Below are 18400 nucleotides of genomic sequence, written 5' to 3' on the forward strand. Positions count from 1 at the left end.
CCTATCACCCTCACCTTAACCTCCTTCCACCTATCCCATTCCCAACGCCCCTCCCAAAGTCCTTCCTCCCTACCTTTTATCTTAGCCTGCTTGGCACACCCTCCTCATTCCTGAAGCAGGGCTTATGCCCAAAACGTTGATTCTCCTGCTCCTTGGATGCTGCCTGACCTGTTGCGCTTTTCCAGCAACACATTTTTCAGTATTTAATTCATTGGGAAGCACTTTGGGGCTTCCTCAAGTCACATGAAATCAAGGCTCTTTCATATTCTTTGTTTATCATTATCCAGCAAAATGAGTTGCCTCAGTCTTGAAAGCTTCAGTTGTCTCACTGTCCAAAAGATTTCAGACTTGGAGTTGCTGATGTCCGCAGCGCTTGGAGTGGTGCAACATACGTTGTGATATTCCTTCTGAATGGCCTGGTTCCAAGTTGTAGGTCTGCCCTTTTGCTTTGCATTACTGACCCTTTCAAATCATTTTGTCATTGTGAGCACTTTGGAATGCTGCGGGGTCATGAATGGTGCTATGTAAGTGCAAGTTTTCTTTTTATAAGAAGCTCAGTCCTGAAGCTGAGCCTTGCGTTATGTGAATTCAATCGCAATGGTCCACTCAGTTGTGCAGCCAAGCTCTGCAGGACCTCGTTTCCCCATTTCTCCTGTGTGGGTAAAGTTACAGGAGCAGGTTTCTTCACTGCTGGAGAAATTATGTTCGAAAGGCTGGAGACTCTTACCTGTGTTCTTTAGCCAATTGCAATGGTGTGCAAGTATCTAAATATACATTTATACATACATGCATGTGTATCTATATATATATATATATATATATATATATGTTTTATACAGTTCCATTAATGTAAAAAAAAATTGAGGTGCATCACTGGAACTCAAATGAATCCCTTGCTAAAGGAGATGAAGGTTTTAAGATGCGTGCTAAAGGAGAACAAAGAGACAAGACATTACAGGAATGAAGAGAGTGCAGTATTTAAGCAGCTGTAGACACAGCCACGAATGGAGATTAATGAAGTAGGGCTTGCACAACAGGCCAGGAGCCGATTCAGGTCAGCAAGCATAGGAGTGATGAGCATGTGGGATTTGGTGTAAGCATTGAATAGAAACAACAGAGTTTTAAATGAGGTGCAGCTTGTGGGGTTGGAATAGTCGTCCAAAAGCCATGAAAGGATACATGGGACAGTAGTAGGGATAAGAACTGGAAGTAGGTATTGTTTGTGGGGCTGATAATATAAAGTCAGAAGCTCAGTCAAGCTTTAAATAGGATGCTAAGGCTGTGAACAGTCTAGTTCTGCCTGAAGCACTGGTTAGAGAGAAAGGGATCAGTGCCAAGGCAATGTTTTTATGAACAGGAACCGAAGGCTTCTGACTTTCCAAGCTGTAACTGGAGGCAATTGTGACTCATCACAGACGGCATGTTGAATAAGCTCTCAACCAACACAAAAGAAACTGAACAGTTCAATAGTTTTGGCTATTTGATAGGACAAGGGTGCGTAGGGGCTTCACGGACTCAAAGAGAGCAGTGTCACTTGTATTGCACAAGAACACTCCTCTTTCTCCTCAGATCCCTCAGCTCTGGTAACAGTCTCTTGCTAGGCAATTATGGAGTGTCATGCCTCAACAACAATCGAGCAAACTACTGAAGTGCAGTCAGCATTGTTCAAATCACCCAGTGAAGATTGCGTTTTAACATTTTAATTGGCTACTTGCCTCGAGGTTAATTCAAAGGAAAAGTCCTGTGAATGCTGGAAATCAAAAATAAAATCAGAAAACGCTCCAAGTGCTCTGGTTGGCAGTATCCAGGGGGTTTAAATTTCAAGTTGATGACATTTCATCAGAACAGAGAGGTCTTTGGCGGGAAACACTAGCCCTCTCATAAACTTGCTGAGTGTTTCCAGTATCTTCTATTTTTATTCCCTCGAGGTTTAGGTCTCTTAGCACTCCGACAATGAGAGAGTTAATATGCCAATTCATGGTGGTTCATTCGGTTAAGTCCGCATCCAAAATTCCAACATTTTCTGGGAAGAAGTTCCATCTGTTTGCTTTCCAGCATTTCAGGATGGCCATCTTCCCATTTGATGTGGAGAACTGGAATTCTGCTGCACCATATGAGATGTCTGTTAAAAATAATGAAAGAAAGTAGATGCCCGAGTCGTTATTTTCATCAGATGTGAGCTTTGAGTACCTTTTCTGAGAGCCAGGGTTCACATCGATTTTGTAAGCTGCATTGCTTAACATTTACCTTTCCCAGAGGTCGAAGTGTGTAATTTTGCTCAAAAAATTATGACTTTGCCCAAAATGATTTAAAGACCTTTATGTTTCAATCATTTTTTCATGCATTCCTATACTGCCCATATTTCTGCACTGGACAGAAAGCTAATTGGAACTGAAAGCTCAGTTCCAGCAACTCCCTTTGTAGTCTTTGAGATGAACAATGTCATTGCTACAGAATAGAATATCTGTCACTTTTAAAAAGGAAGAACTTACATTTATGTGGCATCTTCCATAGCCTGAGGATATCTCAAAGCTCTTCACAACTAATTCAGTTATTTTTTTAAAGTGTACTCCTGCTGTAATCCAGCAGCTAGTTCACGTACAACCAGATTCTACAAATAGCAGTATGATAAATGACCAATTCATCTATTTTGCCAGTGTTTTTTTGCTAGACAAATGCTAGCTAGGACACTTGGGAATCCTAACCTGATGTTCTTGGAATAGTTTTTAGACAGGGCAGACTGCACATTGATTTAACATCTTCTGTGGAAAAGGGCACCTCTGAAAGTATGGTGTCAAGGTGAAAATCCAGCCTTAATGATTTGCTCAAATCTTTGAACTGGGGGGGGAGGTTTGAACCCACAACCTTACAATCAGGATGAGATGATCCCTAATGAGAAACATGGCTAAATGCAGAAGAAAATATCCTGCACTTTTTCAGAGTTCTGTCTCTTCACCTCAGATCATCGCCATTGTTTATCCTCTTTTAATTCAAACCATTTGTGTGGTGTCTCTGCATGAGAGTGCTCACCAACCTACACCAAAGCTGGAGTTCAGTTAAGACTCCCAAAACATTTTACAGGAAGGGCATTTGCCAAGAGAGTTCTTATATCAGCTGTGTTGCACAGGTTAACCAATTGTAGCACAATGGGGAAAGCCCACTGTCAAAGTCTTTCTGCTAAAGTATAGCGAGGGTCTGATCAGTTGTCAGACCCCCTCAATGTCTTTAAATGCATGTAAATAGTTCACTTCATGAGTAGAAACTGTTTCTCTGCAGTTGCAAAAAAAAGTCAAAATTCCAGTATTTTGTTTGTTATTTTTCTCTGTAAAGACTATACACAACAGATTTAGAACCTTTGTAGATTATTTTTTATGAACAAAGCACTATTTTGAATTTTTTTTTTGAAAAATAGCACCCAGTTCCTCCTCAACATTCTGATGTCCTAATGTGGATATAATCCAATTAGTTCTCTGCAGTGCCCCTCAGTTCCATTAGCTCACCTGACCAAACTCCCTTCAATGCTTTCCCTCTGTCACTGCTGTGAACTTGTCTAGTCTCTCTCCTATCTCCCTTGTACCTCCTTTGAGCTCATCTTGTCCATGGGAGTCACTTTCCTCCTCCCTTGGCCCCATTCTCACTAAACTGCTAATCATCCAGCCTCCCTCCTGAACCACGTAATAGCCAGTGTTGTTCTAATCAGAGGCACATATAACATCCTATATGGATGTGACAAAGGTAAACTTGCCCTCTCAACCGTTCTGAAAATGTTGACAGTGTCAGCCACATCACCTTCCTTCAGCACCTCTCCACTTTTATTAAGCTGAGTGGCACTGCTTCAGCCTGGTTTCATAATCAAATCCAGTAAATCACTAGAAATGTTTTTTTCCTGCACCTGTGGCATTGGCTCTGGTATCCTCTCAAGAACCTGCCCTTAAGAGGGTGCAAGAGGCTGTTGAGCCCATGGACTCTGCATGACCATCCGAAGAACATCCCACCCAGACATGACCCCTCCACCTTATCCCTGTAAACCCACATTTACTATGGCAAATCCATCTAGGCTGCATTGTTGGACTGTTAGAGGAAACCAAAGCATCTGGTAGAAGCTCACACAGACGTGGGGAGAATATGCAAACTCCACACATCCAGTCAACCAAGGCTGGAATTGAACCCGGGTCCCTGGCACTGCGTGGCAGCATGCTAACCACTGAGCCACCCCACTGCATTATCAGATGGCCACAGCATTAGTTTTCACATCTACATTTGGTTCCACCTCTCGAATCCTCCAATGCCTTTTTGATAAGGGGTAACATTACGGCGGTACTTAGAGAGGATATTCCTGGAAATATGTCCAGGGAAGTTGTTTGGGTGGAACTGCAAAATAAGAAAGGGATGATCACCTTATTGGGATTGTACTGCAGACCCCCTAATAGTCAGAGGGAAGTTGAGAAATAAATTTGTCAGGAGATCTCCGTAATATGTAAGAATAATAAGGTGATTATGGTCAGGAATTTTAACTTTCCAGATATAGACTAGGACTGTCATAGTGTTAAGGGTTTAGATGGAGAGGAATTTGTTAAGTGTGTACAAGAAAATTTTCTGATTCAGTATATGGATGTACCTACTAAAGAGGGTGCAAAACTTGACCTACTCTTGGGAAATAAGGCAGGGCAAGTGACTGAGATGTCAGTGGGGGAGCACTTTGGGGTCAGCGTCCATAATTCTATTAGTTTTAAAATAGTGATGGAAAAGGATAGACCAGATATAAAAGTTGAAGTTTGAAAGTAGAGGAAGGCTAATTTTGACAGTATTAGACAAGAATTTTCAAAAGTTGATTGGGGGCAGATGTTCGCAGGTAAAGGGACGGCTGGAAAATGGGAAATCTTCAGAAATGAGATAACGAGAGTCCAGAGAAAGTATATTCCTGTTAGGGTGAAAGGGAAGGCTGGTAGGTGTAGCGAATGCTGGATAAGTAAAGAAATTGAGAGTTTCCTTAAGAAAAAGAAGGAAGCATATGTCAGCAGAAATTGAGTGTATCCTTAGAGTGTAAAGGCAGTAGGGGTATACTTGAGAGAAATCAGGAGGGCAAAAAGGGGACATGAGATAGCTTTGGCAAATAGGGTTAAGGAGAATTCAAAAGGATTTTATAAATACATTAAGGACAAAAGGTTAACTAAAGACAGAATAGGACCCCTCAAAGATCAGCAAGGCAGCCTATGTGTGGAACCACAGGAGACTGGGGAGATACTAAACGAGTATTTTGCATCAGTGTTTACTGTGGAGAAGGACATGGAAGCTATAGAACATGGGGAAATAGATGGTGACATCTTAGAAAATGTCCATGTTACAGAAGAGGAGGATGTCTTAAAACACTTTAAAGGTGGATAAATCCCTAGGACGTGGGGGCGGCACGGTGGCACAGTGGTTAGCACTGCTGCCTCGCAGCGCCAGAGAACCCGGGTTCAATTCCCGACTCAGGCGACTGACTGTGTGGAGTTTGCACGTTCTCCCCGTGTCTGCGTGGGTTTCCTCCGGGGGCTCCGGTTTCCTCCCACAGTCCAAAGATGTGCAAGTCAGGTGAATTGGCCATGCTAAATTGCCCGTAGTGTTGGGTAAATGTAGGGGTATGGGTGGGTTGCGGGTCGGTGTGAATTTGTTGGGCCGAAGGGCCTGTTTCCACACTGTAAGTAATCTAATCTACGTGATCAGGTGTAGGCTAGAACTCTGTGGGAAGCAAGGGAAGTGATTGCTGGGCCCCTTGCTGAGATATTTGTATCATCGGTCATCACAGGTGAGGTGCTGGAAGACTGGAGGTTGGCTAACGTGGTGCTACTATTCAAGAAAGGTGGTAAGGAAAAGCCAGGGAATTATAGACCAGTGTGCCTGACATCAGTGATGGGCACGTTGTTGGAGGGAATCTTGAGAGACAGGATTTACATGTATTTGGAAAGGTACAGACTGATTAGGGATAGTAACCATGGCTTTGTGGGTGGGAAATCATGTCTGATTAACTTGATTAATTTTTTAGAAGAAGTAAAAGGGCAGAGCAGTGGACATGATCTCTGTGGACTTCAGTAAGGCATTGGACAAGGTCCAATGTTAGATCTCATGGAATACAAGGAGAACTAGCCATTTGAATACAGATACTTGAAGGTAGAAATCAACTAGGTAAAAATAAGGACTGCAGATGCTGGAAACCAGATTCTAGATTAGAGTGGTGCTGGAAAAGCACAGCAGGTCAGGCAGCATCCGAGAAGCAGGAAAATCGACATTTTGGGCAAAAGCCATTCATCAGGAGAGATATGGGCCTAGTGCTGGTAAATGGGACTAGATTAAATTTGGATATTTGGTCGGCATAGACCAGTTGGACCAAAGGATCTCTGTCCGTGCTGTACATCTCTATGACTCCATGTTGCTAAATGATCAGGTTGCTTACCCAGTGTCCAGTACTGGATGAACAGATATTTCTTCCAATTGTGGAAATATTGGGAAGAGCCATTGCTTTCTGACCCCATTCCCTAGCTGTCAACTCCTTTTCTCTCCTTTGAGAGTACTCCAGTCAATTCATAAATGTGATGACATATTAGATCCTGAGAAGAGCTTCCAGCCTTTTTTGTGTATGGTAACTAAGATCAACTGCATAAAATGGCTCAACTATATCTGTACCTCAGTCCTTCTGCTGTTAAACTCCTATTATCATGCCTTTGTTATCTCTAGACTTAATTATTTTAATGCACTGTTGGCTGATTGTCCATACTTTATCCTCCATAAGCTGGATCTCATGCATTTTGCTGCTACACTTGTCTTAACTCACATCAAGTCCCGTTGACCAATCACTCTTGTGCTCGCAGACCTACATTGATCCTTGGTCATACAACAGCTGAATTTTAAAACTGTCATCCTTCTTTGCAGATTCGCCATCGCCTTTCCCCTTCTTATCAATATAACCTTTTCAGGCCTACCCTACAACACTGTGAGATCCCTGGCCTCTGGGGCAATCCTGATTTAATCATGGCATCCATTGGGGACTGTCTCTTCAGTTTCCTCGGCTACAAGCTTTAGAATTCTCTTCCAAGACCCCTCTACTTCACACTAACCTATAAGATCTTGGAGCTGAAATAAGCCAATTGGCCCATTGAGTCTGCTTCACCGTTTGATCATGTCTGATAAATTTCTCAACCCCATTCCCCTGGTTTCTGTCCACAATACTAGTCAAGAACCTATCTGTCTCTGTCTTAAATACACTCAATAACTTGGCCTCCTCAGCTTTCTGCGGCAATGAGTTCACAGAATCACCACCTTCTGACTGAAGAAATTCCTCCCCATCTCAGTTCTGAAGGATCATCCCTTCACTGTGAGGCTGTCCCCTTGGGTTCTGGTTTTTCCTGCTAGTGGAAATATCTTCTCCACATCTACTCTATCCAGGCCTCTCAGTACTCTGTAACTTACAATCAGAACTCCTCACAATATTCCAAGTATGATCTGATGACAGCCTTATACGGCCTCAGCAGTACATTTCTGCTCCAGTATTCTTGTTCTATCAAAATGAATGCTCACATTGTATTTATCTTCCGAACTACCAAATGAACCAGTTGTTAACCTTAAGAATCCTTAGAACTTCTAAGGTCCTTTGTGCTGCAGTTTCCAACCACCTCTAAGTACTCCACTATCTCATCCTTAATAATGGACTCTAAACACTTAGCAAAGAATGGAGTCAGGCTAACCAGCCTATGGTTTTCTGTCTTCTGTTTCCTTCCCTTCTTACTCAGGGGTGTTATATTAGCCATTTTCCGGCCCTCTGGGCCCACTGACTCCATTGATTCCTTAAAGATTACCACCAGTGCTTCTACAGTCTCCTCAGCTATCTCCTTCAGAATTCTGAAGTGTAATCCATCTAGTCCAGGTGATTTAACCACATTTAGCCTCTTCAGCTTCCCCAGTAATCTCCTTAGGGATGTCCATTACACTCAGCTCTGCCGCCTGGCTCTCTCGAATTTCTGGTATGCTGCTTCCACTGAAGAAGATTGGTGTAAAGTACGTATTCAGTTCCACTGCCATTTCTTGTCTACTTCTCCAGCCTCATTTTTCAGTGGTCCTATCTCCAGACTTGCCTCTCTCTTACCATTTTGATATCAAAAAAACTCTTGCAATCTTCTCTTTATATTACTGGATAGCTTACTCATATTTTATCTTCTCCCTCTGCTACTGATTTTTTACATGTCCTCTGCTGATTTTTAAGGGTTTCCCGATCTTCGAGCTTCCTAATAATCTTCATCACATTATATAGGTTTTCATTTGTTTTTATCCTGTCCACGACTTTTCTTGTCATGTTCTTTGAAGTTCTGGTATGCTGCTGATGTCTTCCACCATGAAGATTGATGCAAAGTATATATTCATTCTTTGTTGCCCATTATCTCTTTTCCAGCCTAATTTTTCCAATACTTCAATGTTCACTCCTGCCTCTCTTACCTTTCCTATATTTATCTTGCAATCTTCTTTTCTATTGCTCGCTAGCTTTCTCAAATATGCCATCATCTCCCACCTTATTGCTATTGTCCTCTACTGGTTTATAAAGGCTTTCCAATTCTCTGGCTTCCGACTAACCTTCACCACACTGTTTTTTGTTTTATGCTGTCTCTGACTTCCTTGTGAGCATTGATTGCCTTGTCCTCCCCTTAATATATTTCTTTTTCCTTCGGATGAGTTTCTGCTGTACCTCCCAGATTAGTCCCAGAAGCTCCGACCATTGCTGCAGCACCATGATCCCTGCTAGGTTTCCCTACCAATCAACTCTGGCCAGCTCCTCCCTCATGCCTCTGTAGTTAGATTAGATTAGATTCCCTAAAGAGTGGAAACAGGCCCTTTGGCCCAACAAGTCCACACCGACTGTCCAAAAATAACCCACCCAGACTCATTTCCCTAAATTTACCCTATCTAATACACCTAACACAATGGGCAATTCTGGCATGGCTAATTCACCTAACCTGCACATCTTTGGATTGTGGGAGGAAAGCGGAGCACCCGGAGGAAATCCAAGCAGAGACTGGGAGAATGTGCAAACTCCACACAGGCAGTTGCCCGAGGCTGGGATCGAACCCGGGTTCATGGTGCTGTGAGGCAGCAGTGCTAATTCCCTTTGCACAATTGTAATACCGCTAGATCTGATTCCAGCTTCTCCCTCTCAAACTACTGGATGAATTCTATCACATAATGGTCACTGCCCCTTAGGAGTTCCTTTACCGTCAGCTCCCTAATCAAGCCTCATTACACATCACCAAGTCTGGAATTACCTATTCCCTGGTGGGCTGTACCGCAAGCTGCTCCAAAAAAAAAATCTAATAGATATTCCCATGAATTCTTTTTCTTAGGATCTGCAACCAACTTGATTTTCCCAGTCCACCTGCATATTGAAGTCCCCCATGATTATTACAATAGTGCTTCCTTACCAGCCTTTTCTATTTCCTGATTGATTTCCTTCCCCGCACTCTATGTTCAGGGGCCTATACGTAACCCTGATTAGGGTCTGCTTTCCCTTGTGGTTCATCAACTCTACCCGCACAGATTATGCACCTTCTGACCCTCTATTGCTTCTTTCTTCTGATTTAAATTTTATTTCTGATGAACAAGGCAACCCATCTGCCTATCCTTTCGATAGAACCCGTATCCTTGGATATTTAGTCCCCAGCCCTGATCCCCTTGCACCAAGTCTCTGATACTCACAACATCATACCTGCTCATCTCAATCTGTGCTACAAGCTGATTTACTTTATTTCATGTATTATGTGTATTTAAGTACAACTCCCTCAGTCCTGCATTGACTGCCTCCCTTCCCATAGTTGTCCCCTCATCTATGTGCCTGAAGTTAGATTCTTGACCCTCTTCTTACTCTGTCCTATTATTTGTTCTGGAAACTAGTTTAAAATCCTTGAGAGCACCTTCCTCCTCTAAGATGTTCCTCAAAAATGATCTCCCTAACCAACAGTTGGCAACTAAAGCTGTATGTCCTTATGTGATTCTGCAAATATTTTGTATGATAGTGGTCCAGTGAAGTGTTTTCAAACACTATATTGCATTTAAAAGAGCAATATAACCTTATTGCAAAGCAGCTGAGATTGGGGATGGCATTATATTAATCCAAGTTTTGTTGTGTTTGTGCAGGCCCTTAGTGGTAAGTAGGAAGCTAGGCAATTGCAGCAATTGTTAAAGTTGGGCTTTAAAGTGAAATGTTTGCCCAAAAATGTTTCTAAAGTGAACTGTGCTTGCTGTAATGTTTAGATTATGGAATGAAGTAACTTTCAGGTGACATGGACTCTGTTCTCCGACATGATGGCTCACATCTGGTTCCAATACCTCTCTGCAATTCCATCTTTAACATTTCATTTGAGAGCAGGGGCAAGATTAATTTTGTACATGACCAACTTTGACAGTTTTCCATAGCTTTAGAGCTTTAGTTAGTGTAGAGAATAGAATGTAGCAATAATAAAGGGCATGTAGTGAACTGTGGCTGATTGATTATTGTAATTATGCAGAAAGGTTTGTGGAGAGAGGGTTTAGGGTGGGGGGGCAGTCAAAGATTATCACAGATATTTCCTGTTTATTCAGGATTATTTCACTTTTGGAAGTTTTGGATTCATCAAATTTTGCCTGCCCTGAAATAGGTTTTCTTTGTGAAAAGTGAACGTCATCGTAGTCACAGAGGACTGCCGGGCTGCGCGCTCATTACAGAGACATGGCTCGTGGTGAGGTTAACCTGAGGGTCACCATGCCTCAGGCAAAGGGCAGGGTTGAGTAGGCAGGGCCTTCATGGTTATCCCAGCTGTTATAGGAATTAAATCCAAGCTGTTGACAACACTACATCTCAAACCAGCCATCCAGCTAACTGAGCATACTGACACTAATCACGTGTGGATCAGATTGCAGGCATTGACTGTCCTCTGAATTTAACATTTCAATGATTATATGTGAAATATATGGATTAGATTGGCATAAAATTCACGCATGAGCTGGCACCATATCACTGCATTGTTGGATACCTAATAAGCAGCTCTTTTCCTGGCCTGTTCAAGTGGGAATTTGTTCTCTATCTGAAAGGGGCGTTCGCTTTGAACTCTACTGTGCAATTAACCACCTCCTGGTAGAGTGAAGCTTTGAGCACCTGATGGCCCATTTGTGTTACTCAAGAGGGATAGACAGATGGAGAGCAGCAGTGTTTAATCTACTGGTCAACAAGAAATTTGTCAATCGCATGTCCGCTGGTGTTTTGTCAGCTGATTGACATTTACTCTTTTGTTGATCACACTGGATGCTGACCATTCCCCCTTCTGTTTCTTCTTTGTACATAGGCAGTAAACAGAGCTCTCAACATGGGGCAAGTTGTGGGTGAGAGTTTTCAGCTATGTGTTATGTACTCTAGTTCAGCAGCAGGAATAAGATAAGTATGTTAGTGCATATTGTTCCAAATCAATAAAACTGCATGGGTAGCAGTCAACTGCCCCATTCACGTTGAATTTCAGATATATTCTACAATGAATTTAATTCCTTTATTTCTAAAGGATTCTTCCCTCTGTGCTTCATGTGGCTCTTTGGGGAGAAGATCATTGAATTTAATCCCCTGTGCAATTCAGTGTGCCCCTTTAGCGAATGGTAGGCCACACAGATAATCTGGCTGAGATGTTCTGCAACAGCTTTTCACAGTGGCCCCTGCATCCCCTGCCAAGCTAATGATAGCTGCCATCTTAGAACGCCAAGGGTCACCAGCACATGGGCGCACCACTGCTAAGTCCTTCGCTTAGATACATACTGCTGTTCCTTCATTGTTGCTCAGTCACAATGCTGAGATCTGACCGCTCTGTGCATACACTTACATCACATGGACTGCAGCGCTGCATCAAGGTAATTGCAATCAATGTTTACGTCCCAAAAATGAATCAAAGAAATCACATGGGCCACAGGAGATGACACATAATTTTTAATATTCTCTTCTGCCTTCTTGATAATGGCATGACCGCAATGATTTTTTAAATATCAAGATGTTTAATTGCAGTATTGCCTTTCCAGCAGCTCTTCCTGAAGGTTTTGGCTCATCCTCACGGAAATGTCAAACACTGTTATATTCCTGAGCCAAGTGCATCTTTTCTGTTATTGAATGTTGTTGTTTGTTTCAACCCTAACAAGAGTATCACTTAATGTTGTGATATCCTCACATGCATGTTCCCCAACAGGGCTAATTTCTTATGGATAAAAAGAGGGAAGTCCAACTTTGTATTCATTTGTCACCTCAGACTGATAACATTGGTAGTCAGTGAAGTTTAATCAACAAATACCAGCAAACTGGGGGTGTGGAACTGCTTGCAACTTGTCAATGTGTTAACTAACGCATCAAATAGAATACTTTATCCAACTAGGTGGGCTTCGAGAAGACCTGGTCAATAAGCATGAATGCTCAGAAATACCATTGCATTACTTTGGTTAAGTTGACAATGTTTAACATTTCAACGCTGATCTTTGCTATTAGCGCTCAGGATATGGGACCTTGTCTTTTGAGAGTGGTCGGGTGTGAGCTTCTTTACTGTGATTGTTCGTAATGTCGTGCAAAGCCATGCAGAATCAAGTCCATTGTATGATCCTAACAGGCGAATTGGTCAAACCAAATGTCAATCACAATACTCGGTTTGGAATACAAATCGAGGGTCTGGGTTTCCATCCACTGCATCGTCGTATCCATTAGTTCAATTCCAGTGGTTCATATCCTTTCGTGAAGAAACCTTTGATTCAAGCCCACTGTAGACTTGAGCACAGCTTCAAGGCTGGTTATACACTGTCCTATTGCATATCAAAGGTGGCATCTTAAAGAGGCCTTTAAAGCAAGGCTCTGCCTGTCTGTTCATATTAATACAAAAGGCATTTTGTATTGTCCCATCCAAAAAAAGAGTAAGGGAGTTCAGTCTGTTGCCTGCTTGAATATCTATCCACCAAACAACACCAACAGAGTTTCTTGATCATTTTTTAACTTGATGCTTTTCGAAACAAGAATATAATGGCCACCATGTTTTCCTGCACAGCAGTAATTTATTAACAATAAAATACTGTGAGACAGCATGAGTATGTGATCACCTGCTTTTTATGTAAATGCACATTCTTTTACTTATTGTATTTCCTATTGGATCTCTGCAGTCATAAATCATTTCTGTTTCAATTCCCATGCTGTTGAGTTTCATTTCTGTCACGCCCTTTACCTTGACTGTTACACCAGTGGGGATCTTGAGGTGACCATTGATTTCCTGACTGAAGTGGACAAGCTGGTGCAGCTGATCGAGTGTCCAATCTTCACATGTAAGTAAACGATTACAGCACTTCATGTTTCCACACACTGTACTGGAGTTCCAGATGTGAGCTAGTGTGTCAGGAAATGGGGCAGAAGAAACAAGTGCTGACTGGCAGCTGCATGAAGCTGGGAACATATCCAAATTAGGAGATGGCTCAAAAGCTCTGATTCCTATGAAGCGTGTGAAAAATTAAAAATGAAACGTTGCTGGCTGTTTCTGGCAATCGCTTATTTGCACATGGAATCCAGCAGATGGGCATCTGAAGGGTTACCACGTCTGTCCCAAGTTAATAAACAGTCATGAAGCCTGGTTTACCATGTGGAGAGTGTGCCAAGGATCCTGCTCCCAATCAGCAAGTCTGCATTGTGAGTGATTTAGTTCCCCATTCAGAGTCCACGCCTCCAACAGAGGAGCGAACTGACCTGAGTAAAATTTACCCCTCCTCTCCCACTCTTTTAAAAAAAAAAGCCACTTAATCCTTCCTTTATCCTTGGAATTGGGCCCTCTGTGTGAGTTGGAAGCTGTGCCATTTGCCTCAGTGTGTAGCTCCACAAGAATGAAGCTTGAATTCATTTGTGTAACTTGAGCTCTGCAAGCTCTGTCCGCGTGCCTGGCTTGCAACCCCTCGCTGGAGCAACCTGTTTAAGTTAGGAATTAATTTTTTTTTCCCAGAAATGAGGGGGTCAAAACAATTGTTGTGCAAAGAGACAGAGTGGCTGATCCGTAGATAGCTCAATTCCTGCTCCACCGCTAATAGTTCTGTTTTGGAGAAGAGTTGAAATGTTGATTCTGTTTCTCTCTCTCCACAGGTGCTACCAGACCTGCTGAGTTTCTCCAGTATTCTGTGTTTCTACCTAAGCCCCTCCAACTCACCACATCTCTTTCCTCTTCTCAGTCACTCATCAAGCCCTATGTCTTTGAGCAAGATTTTGGGTTCTCTGCCACTAGCTTGGTGGGATTTGGTGTGAAACGTTGTTAATTTATCTCCTATTCTTCCTCGCAGATCTGCGGTTGCAACTCCTTGATGTTGAGAACAATCCCTACCTGATCAAAGCCCTATATGGACTCCTTATGCTCTTGCCCCAGAGCAAAGCATTCCAGCTCCTTTCCCAGCGACTGCAGTGTGTACCCAACCCGGAACTTATGCGAACCACGTGAGTGACATGTTCAGTAATTCATGGCACGTTGCTAATGGGACAACCGGTGTTGCAAGTCTCAATTTACGTCAGGTCAGCTGAGCTACCACCCTTCACCATGGCATGGATGAACTGACCCACTCTGTGAATATATATGTGGGAGATGACTGGGGCAGTTCATTCTCATTCTCCTTCACCATGCACTCTCCTTTTCCTTCCCCAGGCTCCCCCCAGACCATGTGCAGTTTCTTCAGCTTGAGATACCAGGCAGGAGTTCTAGGCCTCTCCTGATGCTATTCTTGAATTGGGTGCTCCGAGGTGCAAGGAACGTTGAGTTGCTTTTTCTTTAAATTCTCCCTGCTCTAATTTACACTCCTCTCCCTGCAAGCACATTAAACACCCAGTTCCTGGTGGAAAATCTCTCACCCCTTTTGCTCTCCACCCTCTCCTCAGGCACTAACAGCACTTGTAAGTGAAAGTCTTCACCAGACTGCAATACTTGGCCTATCCCTCAACTCTCTGATTCTTCCCTTTCACTGATAGTTGCTTTTTCACTGACTTTGTGTAGTGCCAGATGTGTTACAGTAGGCAGCAAGCACATGGGGACACGGTTACCTCCAAGTCTCGCCCCCTTCCTGACTTGGCGATCTATTTGGATTTCTTTAACATTGCTGGTACAGGATCCGGGAGCTTGCTTCCTAACAGCACTGTGGATGCACTTCCACCATGTAGACTGCACCAATTCAATAAGGTGGCTCAAAACTACCATCTTGAGGGTAATTAGCAAGAGACAGTTAATGCTGATCTTGTCAAGAATGCCAACAAATGCAAATGAATTTTAAAAGTCAAGTTATATATGATAAAGAAAAATTATCAGGGGGAGAACACACCTCCAGTAGTTGTTGTGTCACCATAGTCTTCCCAGACCATAGGGGCTGCTCTCACATTAGAGAGAAGCGACTGGTGGTGATTTAATCTGAGGGTCAGCAGACCTCAGGCAAGGGAAGAGTTTGAGAAGGCGAGTCCTTCGTGGTAACCTCAAACCATTGATGGAAATTGAACCCAAGCTGTTGGCATCACACTGCTCTGTAAACCAACAATCCAGGCAACTCTGAGCTAAACCGATTCCCACACCTTAAGTAGGTAACTGAAGAAGGTAAAGAAAGCATCAGCTTTAAAGAAAAAGTATACAATTGTGCAAGGATGAGTGCCAGGACAGGTGACTGGGCAGAATCTAAAGAATGGCAGAGATGATTTGTTAAATTTGAAAGGTTTCAGAAAAGATTTACAAGGATATTGCCAGGGTTGGAGTGTTTGAGCTATAGGGAGAGGCCGAACAGGCTGGGGCTGTTTTACCTTGGAGCATCCGAGGCTGAGGGGTGACCTTATAGAGGTTTGTAAAATCATGAGGGGCACAGACAGGATGAATAGCCAAGGACTTTTCCCCAGGGTAGGGGAGTCCAAAACTAGAGGGCACAGATTTAAGGGGAGAGGGGAAGGATTTAACAGGGACCTAAGGAGCAACTTTTTCACAGAGAGGGTGATGTGTATATGAGCTGCCAGAGCGGGTGATGGAGGCTTGGTACAATTACAACATTTAAAAGGCATCTGGATGGGTTCATGAATAGGAAGAGTTGAGGGGCATATCAACCAAACCGTGGCAAATGGGACTAGATTAATTTCAGGAATCTGAACAGCATGGGCGAGTTGGACTGAAGGGTCTGTTTCCATGCTGAATGTCTCTATGACTAAAAGATTAATCAGGAGGATGAGATGATAGTATGAGAAGAAACAATCTAGGAATGTAAAAATGGATAGGAAATGTTTCTACCGTTATTTAAAAAGAAAAGATCAATAAAGTGAATATTGGTGCTCTTAAAAAGTGAGAATCGCGGTTAATAGTGGATAACAAAGAAATGGCAAATAAAATATTTTATTTCTGTTTTCACTATAGAGGATGCAAAATAAATCCCAGTAATGGCTGTGAATCAGGAGGTAGAAAGGAAAGAAGAGGCACGTGATGAAATTATAGTCACTAGGGATGTGGAACTGAGAAAGCTGATGGAGCTGTGGGCTGACATGTCTCTGGACCTAGGCAAAAGTGAGGACTGCAGATGCTGGAAACCAGAGTTTAGATCAGTGTGGTGCTGGAAAAGCACAGCAGGTCAGGCAGCATTCAAGGAGCAGGAAAATTGATGTTTCGGGCAAAAGCCCTTCATCAGGAATAGATAGTGTCCCTGCATCTGATGGACTTCATCCTAGAGCCTTAAAAAATGTAGCCAATGTGCTAGAAGTGTTGGTGATAGTTTTCTAAAATTTGCTTGGTTCTGGTAAGCTTCCTTCAGACTGGGAAACAACAAATATAACCCCAGAGACCAAATACAGGAAAGGTTTTAGGCCACTTAGCTTCGAAGATATCATGGGTAAGATGTTTGATTCACTCATCAAAGTGCTTTTTGTTGAGCACTTTGGTTTTTATTTCTAGGTAATTGGGAAGAATCAACATGGTTGTGTGAAAGAAAAGTCTTTATTAACCAATGTTTTGGAGCTATTTGAAGGGAGAGATGGATTTACAGAAGGCATTTGGCAAGTTGCTTCATAAAAAATTATTATGCAAAGTAGGTGCTCACAGTGTAAATTGGCATTCATGGAAGATTGACCAGCAAACAGAAAAACACAGAGTATGCCCAGTTGGGTCTTTTTCTGATTGGCACAGTGTGATGAGTGGTGAACTGCAAGGGTCTGTGCTGAGACCTCAACTTCCAACAATCTATGTTCTAATCTTGGATGAGAAGACAAAGACATTCTAACTAAACTTGCAGATGGTACAAAGATAGTTAGAAAAGGAAAAGGATATAATGATAATTGCAGGCGGGCTGAGCAAATGGGCAAACTTCAGGCAGTCAAAGTAGGAAGATGTGAAGTTGTTCACTTTTGGGAACAAGAATAAAAATGTTGAGTATTATTTAAACAAAGCACGGCTGAAGAATTCTGGGATGCAGAGGGATCCAAGTGGCCAAATGCATGAGTAATAAGATGTTAGTATACAGACACAGCACATAATCAGGAAGGCTAATTATTACAAGAAGAATTGAACATAAAAGTAACAATGCTGTACTTCAGTGATACAAGTCATTGCTGTGCAGTTTTGGTCTCCTTAGTAAGATGTAAATGCATGAGAGACAGTTCAGAGGAAGTTTAGATTGATAGATACCTGGAATGAGTGGATTGTCTTGTGGGAAGAGGTTGGACAGACTAGTCTTGATTTGACTGGATTTTTCAAGATGGGTGGCTTGATTGAAAAGTAGAAGTTTCTGAACGTCTTTGAACGTTTCTGAACGTTTTCTCTCGTGGGTGAGTCCAAGAGTGGGGTGGACCCTATTTAAACGTTACAGGCTGCCTTTTTACACCAGAGATGTGCCGAAAGGTTTTCTCCACGGTTTGTATAACTTGGAACACTCTGCCACAGGAGATGGTGGAAGCAGGGTCATTAAATATTTTTAAGGCAAGGTGGACAGTTTCTTGTGAGGCAGGCGAATCGAGAGTTATCAGGGAGGGACAAGAATGTAGAATTTGAGGCACAAGCAGATCAGTCATGATCTAAGTGAATGATAAAGCCAGTTTGAGGGGCTGAATGCGCAACTCCGCTCCTAATTGGTATGTTTATATAATTCAGTTTGAGCGAGAGGAACAGGGACAGGGGCCAGTCCTGAATTTCAAGCTGCATCCTGTGCACAAATTTGCAATAATAATTCCTTTTAAATGAAGGAAATTGTTTGATTAAAAGGCACTCAGGCTCTGTTATTGACTAGCTGAACAAAGACCAGATTTATGTATCAGAGGATTCATTGAGTGTTACAGTAATCTAACAAAGACTTGCAACACTCAAAGCTCAGCAAGTGAGCTCCACTGTGCTATGGCTGAATTATAAGTTTAACCACA

At 42.5% G+C, this 18400-nt stretch overlaps 1 protein-coding gene across 4 annotated transcripts in view; it reads left to right on the forward strand.

Moving 5' to 3' along the window:
• vac14 (vac14 homolog (S. cerevisiae)) overlaps positions 1–18400 on the forward strand; it is a 330067-nt gene that overhangs the window by 255310 nt on the left and 56357 nt on the right. For 3 of the 4 annotated variants that reach the window (XM_043707331.1, XM_043707329.1, XM_043707330.1), the window contains exons 15-16: positions 13250–13329; positions 14326–14476. In XM_043707331.1, coding sequence (XP_043563266.1) covers positions 13250–13329; positions 14326–14476 — 231 coding nt within the window. Of the gene's footprint in view, positions 1–13249; positions 13330–14325; positions 14477–14681; positions 14784–18400 lie in introns of all 4 variants that reach the window. The other variant, XM_043707332.1, reaches the window with a different exon arrangement.

The sequence above is a fragment of the Chiloscyllium plagiosum genome, chromosome 17, assembly GCF_004010195.1.
Source record: "Chiloscyllium plagiosum isolate BGI_BamShark_2017 chromosome 17, ASM401019v2, whole genome shotgun sequence".
NCBI classification, from domain to species: Eukaryota; Metazoa; Chordata; class Chondrichthyes; order Orectolobiformes; family Hemiscylliidae; genus Chiloscyllium; species Chiloscyllium plagiosum.